At 41.7% G+C, this 6,040-nt stretch overlaps 1 protein-coding gene across 1 annotated transcript in view; it reads right to left on the reverse strand.

The window, feature by feature from the left end:
- The window catches only part of LOC129855343 (rho-related GTP-binding protein RhoN-like), a 53,470-nt gene extending 50,712 nt beyond the window's left edge, over positions 1-2,758 (reverse strand). The window contains exons 1-2 of the mRNA XM_055922894.1: positions 2,399-2,758; positions 1,854-1,941 (exon numbers count right to left, since the gene is read on the reverse strand). Coding sequence (XP_055778869.1) covers positions 1,854-1,941; positions 2,399-2,500 — 190 coding nt within the window. The 5' untranslated portion in view covers positions 2,501-2,758. The remainder of the gene's footprint in view (positions 1-1,853; positions 1,942-2,398) is intronic.
- Between the last annotated feature and the right edge of the window lie 3,282 nt (positions 2,759-6,040).

The raw sequence follows: 6,040 nt of genomic DNA on the forward strand, positions 1-6,040 counted from the left end.
TCATTTTAGAGAATTTGGCACTACTTCCAACCGGCCTCACAACCATAGACCACATGTAACCACACCAGCCCAGGACCTCCACATCCGACTTCTTCACCTGCAGGATCGTCTGAGGGGTGGGTGTGCTGATGAGTATTTCTGTCTGTAATAAAGCCCTTTTGTTTGGGAAAACTAATTCTGATTCGCTGGGCCTGGCTCCCCAGTGGGTGGGCCTGGCTGCCAAGTGGGTGGGCCTATGCCTACCCATGGTTGCACCCCTGCCCATTCATGTGAAATCTATAGATTAGGGCCAAATGCATTTCTTTCAATTGACTGATTTCCTTATATGAACTGTAACTCAGTAAAATCTTTGAAATTGCTGCATGTTGTGTTTATATTTTTGTTCAGTATATTTTATTGATCATAGTGATTCAGGACTATCATTAGAACAGGTTTTAAGATGCCCCACCAACATTAGACAACTATACAGAAAGCCATTAAATTGCTGAAAGAGGTCAACAAAATCAATGATGAGAGAATAGTCAGATTAATAACTGATACCTTACACAGATAAGGTGTCAGATCAGAATATCGTGAACCAAGAGGTTGTGAGTCCAAATCCCAGGTGAGGTCATGTTGAATAATAATGACTGATTAATTGAACAAGCACACTGTAATTATGTATGTCAAAGTGTGTCAAATATGTCAATTGAAAACACTGTGTCTTAAAAGCACCGTGTGCATGAGTATCCCAAACCTTGCTAACAGACAAAGAGCTGTGAATGGAGGGCCTTGATTGGCTTGGCATCACTAACGTGATGTGTGTTTTTGGGGGGGACACAAATGTTTTGGCCACATTCCCATGAAACATGACTAGAACATCAATTTGTCCTGTTTTCTGTAGGTTAGGAGAATATTCCATCAACGTCCCGCCAAACATACACAGAGCATGGTTGCCATGTTCTCAGAATGTAAGATATTCATGTTCTAGACACGTTTTATGGGAGTGTTGCAAGACAATTCATTTGTCAAGTTTTCGGAGGGTTAGGAGAATACTCCATCAATGTCCCACCAAACATACACAGAACATGGTTGCCATGTTCTCAGAAAATAATATATTAATGTTCTAGTCATGTTTTCTCCTAACCTACAGAAAACTGGACACATTGATGTTCTTGCAACGTCCGCATGAAACGTGTCTGGAACATTAATAATTTCAGTTCTGAGAACATGGTAAACCGTTCTGGGTAAATTCGATTTTACATTAAGGGAATGGTTCCTTGGAAAAATTCCTATGAAAACGTTAGTTAATGACCTAATGAGACTCTTAAGCGAACTTTCTCTAAAGTTGTGGGAACGTTTGTTGTTAGCTGGGATTCAAGTGAAACTTCCCACTGGGAACTAGGCGCTTCTGATAACTCTGATTGTACATGAAAGCGGCAATCCCTCAAAAAGACAAATTGGTGCAATAAAATACCAGGTCAACTGTGCAGGAGGCCTGAAGGCTTGACATTCAATATGTACTCAACTGTCAAAAAGCAGGAATTAATGTCCAAGAAAGGTAGCCTCCCTTGAAAATATGTAATTTCTGTGCGTAGTTTTGTGGACACAAAAACACAAATTGCTGTGCGTAACTTGTTGGGAAAATCCAGCATTATAATCCGAATAAATATAATTAATTTGAAAAACTCTGGATTTTTCTGAATGCTCAAAACTGTCGCATCATTGCCAATTTCTGCACCTTGAGCGGAGCCTAGCAGACTAAAAGAGACCTGGCTCACTGTCCAAATTACTTGTGCGAGTTGTGACATCTTCGAGTCCAAGTGTCAACATTTATTTATTCAATTAGTCCCGCTTGAAGCCACAGTCCTTACCTGATGTGTCCCACATGTTCAGCTCAATCCTCTGTTTCTCGATCTCGAAACTCGCCGTGTAGTTCTCGAAGACAGTCGGGACATAATTCTGAAAAGGAACATTTCAAATGGCAAAATGAAAATCTAAATCTGCCCAATGATTCAAAATGATACCATGTTCCATTCCCACTCATCTCGGCTGATAAAGTCTGGTGTAGGCCTATTCCTCTATCACATATCACATGTAGGCTATGTGCATATGGCAGGCACCATATTAATTCTGAGCCAATTCTTAGACACACATGGCCAGCTAGAATGTATAGGAATAATGCAAAATGGATGTCATTAAATGAAAAATATGTGCCATAGATTTAGGCTATAGACACTATGCTATAGACAGGATCAAAAGCCTAAACTTTAGAATCATTAAATGTTTTAAAACATAGTTTATGGAGAAGCCTGATGCGCGCATGGTGCGAACGCTAAACGAATTTTTTTTTATGTAAAAAATATTGACTTATTTATTACAATCGTATAAACTTCGTAATACAATCGCCATAACGTACCTCTGGGTACGAGTCTTTGGCGAATACATGAAGTAATGCCGTTTTGCCACATTGCGTATCGCCGACCACCACGATCTTACAGCGGCTGCCCTTGCTCTCCATAGTGCCGTCTATTTGGTTATGATGCGTCGCCTTCTTTTCATTTAGCTACACTCCAGAATAGTCCCAAAGTCAAAGTGTAGAAAGTAGATACCGGTGAGATTTTCCTCCCTGTTTTCAGTTTTATTCCTCGGTGTGTGTGCCTTCCCGAAGCTTTGACTGTCAGACTCAGAACTGTAATAACTCTTTAGCGCGCCTGCATTGCCTAGTCCACAATGTTCCTGCGTGCCACCGCTGGATGCTGACAAAACGTGAGTTTGTATTTTCACTTTCCTCTTTAGACCCGCCCATCAGCCACTAACAACCAATGAGAAGGACTGAGGAGCTAACGTTTATTTGCATGCCAACTGTTCGGGATAATGTCATAATCATCCATCAACAACACCTTTGATAAAATCTGAAGAATAGTTCCCCCCCCCCCTCTTTGTGAAATAAATCCCCCCTTTACAAGAACACATACCCCAATGCTTTCTCTCTCTCTCTCTCTCTCTCTCTCTCTCTCTCTCTCTCTCTCTCAGACACTAACACACACTTATCTCTCTCACCCATCTCTCGTATACTGTAATCTCCTGGTAATTTCCCTTTTTAAGAGTTGACTGAATTTTACCATGCTTGGCAGTAGTGGTCGGTGCTAGCTGGTTAACGCAAATGCCATGCCGTGAAAAAGGAATGGCATACTGAATCCAGTAGAGGTTTAGTATTCTGTGATTCTAAAATTAATATCAACACAATTATCTTCATCAGTGCTCCCTTCGTGACACCTCTGGTCTACAGGGCAACCTCTCCAAACATCTGCAGAGATTTAGTTCTCTGGTTCCCGAGATCACGGTCAGAAGCAACACGTCTGCACTGGTCTTGCATTAAAACAATGACCAGGTTTCTATCGCCATCTTCTGGTGAGAAATGGCCCGCCAAGAATATTCAGCGTCCAACTTCAAATCCCACTTTGTATTATATCATATATGCCGTTTAGCAGACTGGTTCATCCAAAGCGATTTACAGTAGTGCGTGCATACATTTTCACATGGGCCTGTTTCACAATGCAGTGTTGTGTTGTATTACAGAACGGGACTGTCAGACGTGGGTCCCACATTGTAGCTAGGGTTTACACCGTGGAAGCCAGGCCATACACGAGTTAAATGTGTTTTGAGAAAAGGGATAAGAATACTTTCCATCTCGTGTAGACAGACATTGTAATATCACACTCGAGGAGAGGCTATGGAGCTATTTTCTTCCCATGGCCATTCTTTCCATTGACTTGTTGGTGCGCATCCTGCACAAAGAGAATGCCATGACATCACTTCAGCTGCAGGTGGCGGCACAAGACAATGAACAAAGCAATGTACACAATATAGGCGACATGTATTCATCACTCCAGAGAACTCTTTCCACTGCTCCAGAGTCCAACGGCGGCGAGCTTTACGTCACTCCCTCCAGCGCTTAGCATCGCGCGTGGTGATTTTAGCCTTGTGTGCGGCCGCTCGGCCATGGAAACCCTTTTCATGAAGCTCCAGAGGAACAGTTCTTGTGCTGACGTTGGAACTCAGTAGTGAGTGTTGCAACGGAGGACAGACGATTTTTTAAGTGCTATGCCCTTCAGCACTCAGCGGTGGCGTTCTGTGAGCTTGTGTGGCCTGCCACTTCATGGCCGAGCCTTTGTCGCTCTTAGACATTTCCACTTCACAATAACAGCGTTACAGTTGACCGGGGCAGCTCTAACAGGGCAGAAATGTGCCGAACTGACATGTTAGTAAGGTGGCATCCTGTTGAAAGTCAATGAGCTCTTCAGTAAGGCCATTCTACTGCCAATGTTTGTCTATGGAGATTGCATGCCTGTGTGCTCGATTTTATACACCGGTCAGTAACGGGTGTGGCTGAGAAGCCACGACTTTGAAGGGTTGTTCACATATTTCATATATAGTATATGTCGTTGTTCTCCCCCCACACACCTGTAAAAACAAAGGTATTATGGACGCATAATATTACACATATCATGGTCACCTATGGTAAGGTCTAATTTCATAAGTAGTGTTAGTGTTGTGTAGTTTTAATTAGTGTTGTATAGTTTTTATAGCTTAAGAAATTGGACTCTTCTATGAAGTTGTTGGTGTGTGCATGTGCATGCGTGCACGCAGGAGTGAAGCATATACCGAAAGCTCACTCAACAGCTAGCTTGACATGTCGCTGATGGAGCTACCGAATTTGAAATTTGTCGATAGCTCAAACGGTTTGTACGTTTTGAAGGAGTGGGGTCAAGTGTGTTTGCGGGCAGAGGATTACTGGTTCGAGCCCCCATGGGGACATGGGCAGTGGAGAAGCTATACTATTACCAGCACACTGACGTCAGTTTCACGTGCGTGCGTGTGTTGCGCCTTGCCCACTTTTTCTGACCTATAGCAACTGGGTCGTTCCACGAGTACATTGTGCGTCTGTTTGACATTTTAAGTAGAAATGATGCACCTATAATGAAATTTAAATTGCTGTTATATTAAATGAAGTGCCCTTCAATTGAAAATTCTAAAAATCCCTTTTTTGCTCAAGTGCCCAAAAATCAGAATTTTGACATGTCTCGTCATATTTTTCCGATTTCTAAGAATATTTTTACCCACAGGCCGTGGACACCGAGCTACAACAGCACGCGGTAATTAACCTCTCCAAAAAATAGCTCACTGACGCACAAGTCTCAGTCTTATCTAAGGGCCTCTCTTTTCTACCTACATGTACAGACAAACCCTTTGATACGAAAGTAGAACTGTTGAAATTCTTTCCCAAAATTAAACATGTGTTTTCCCAAAATACTGTTTCTGGCCTAGAAACCCAACAATGAACTGTTACTCATTTTTAGCCCAAAAGCAAGCTTAATAAAGATAAAGCATTTCGCTACACTCGCATTAACATCTGCTAACCATGTGTATGTGACCAATAAAATTTGATTTGATTTGATACCCGCAAGAGCAGTGTGTCGGTTTCTTATTTTCTCTCTCATGTTATTCAATTGTTACTATGCACCTGCCACAAAGACAGCTCAAATGTGCGAGTGCCTTTTGAATTTTGATCCACTTAATCCAAAAATGTCTCCAAGTTGTTACCATCATTGCAAACCCCTAGTTATGTTCTTGCTTTGACAAAGTCATTTCTGAAGCTAGTTTATTTTGTGTGATTAATTAATGATTAATTTATGCCTGTTCCTGTTATGTAAACTGAACTTTCGTTTTAATATGGGGAAAATATTCCTTTAAAAAAATATTTTCTAAAGAAACATTGAACATATAATAGTCATACCATAGTGTAAAAGCAAGTGAGCTGGTTCAACTTTTTTTGGGCAATTTTCTTTCTTTCTTTTTTTTACGATGGCTTGTTTGCCCCTTAATCAGAACCTACAAACAAGAGGAGTAGGAAGTGAAACATGGCAGCCCTGTCCTGCAAGTGCCGGGCTCTCTATTAACTCAGGCATTTCCTGCCATGCCCCCTTGGCCACATCTTTATCACCTAGTGACTTCCTGTTTCACAGACTGGGAGAACACAAAAACTTTCATGACTGAC

The sequence above is a fragment of the Salvelinus fontinalis genome, chromosome 1 (assembly GCF_029448725.1).
Source record: "Salvelinus fontinalis isolate EN_2023a chromosome 1, ASM2944872v1, whole genome shotgun sequence".
NCBI lineage: Eukaryota > Metazoa > Chordata > Actinopteri > Salmoniformes > Salmonidae > Salvelinus > Salvelinus fontinalis.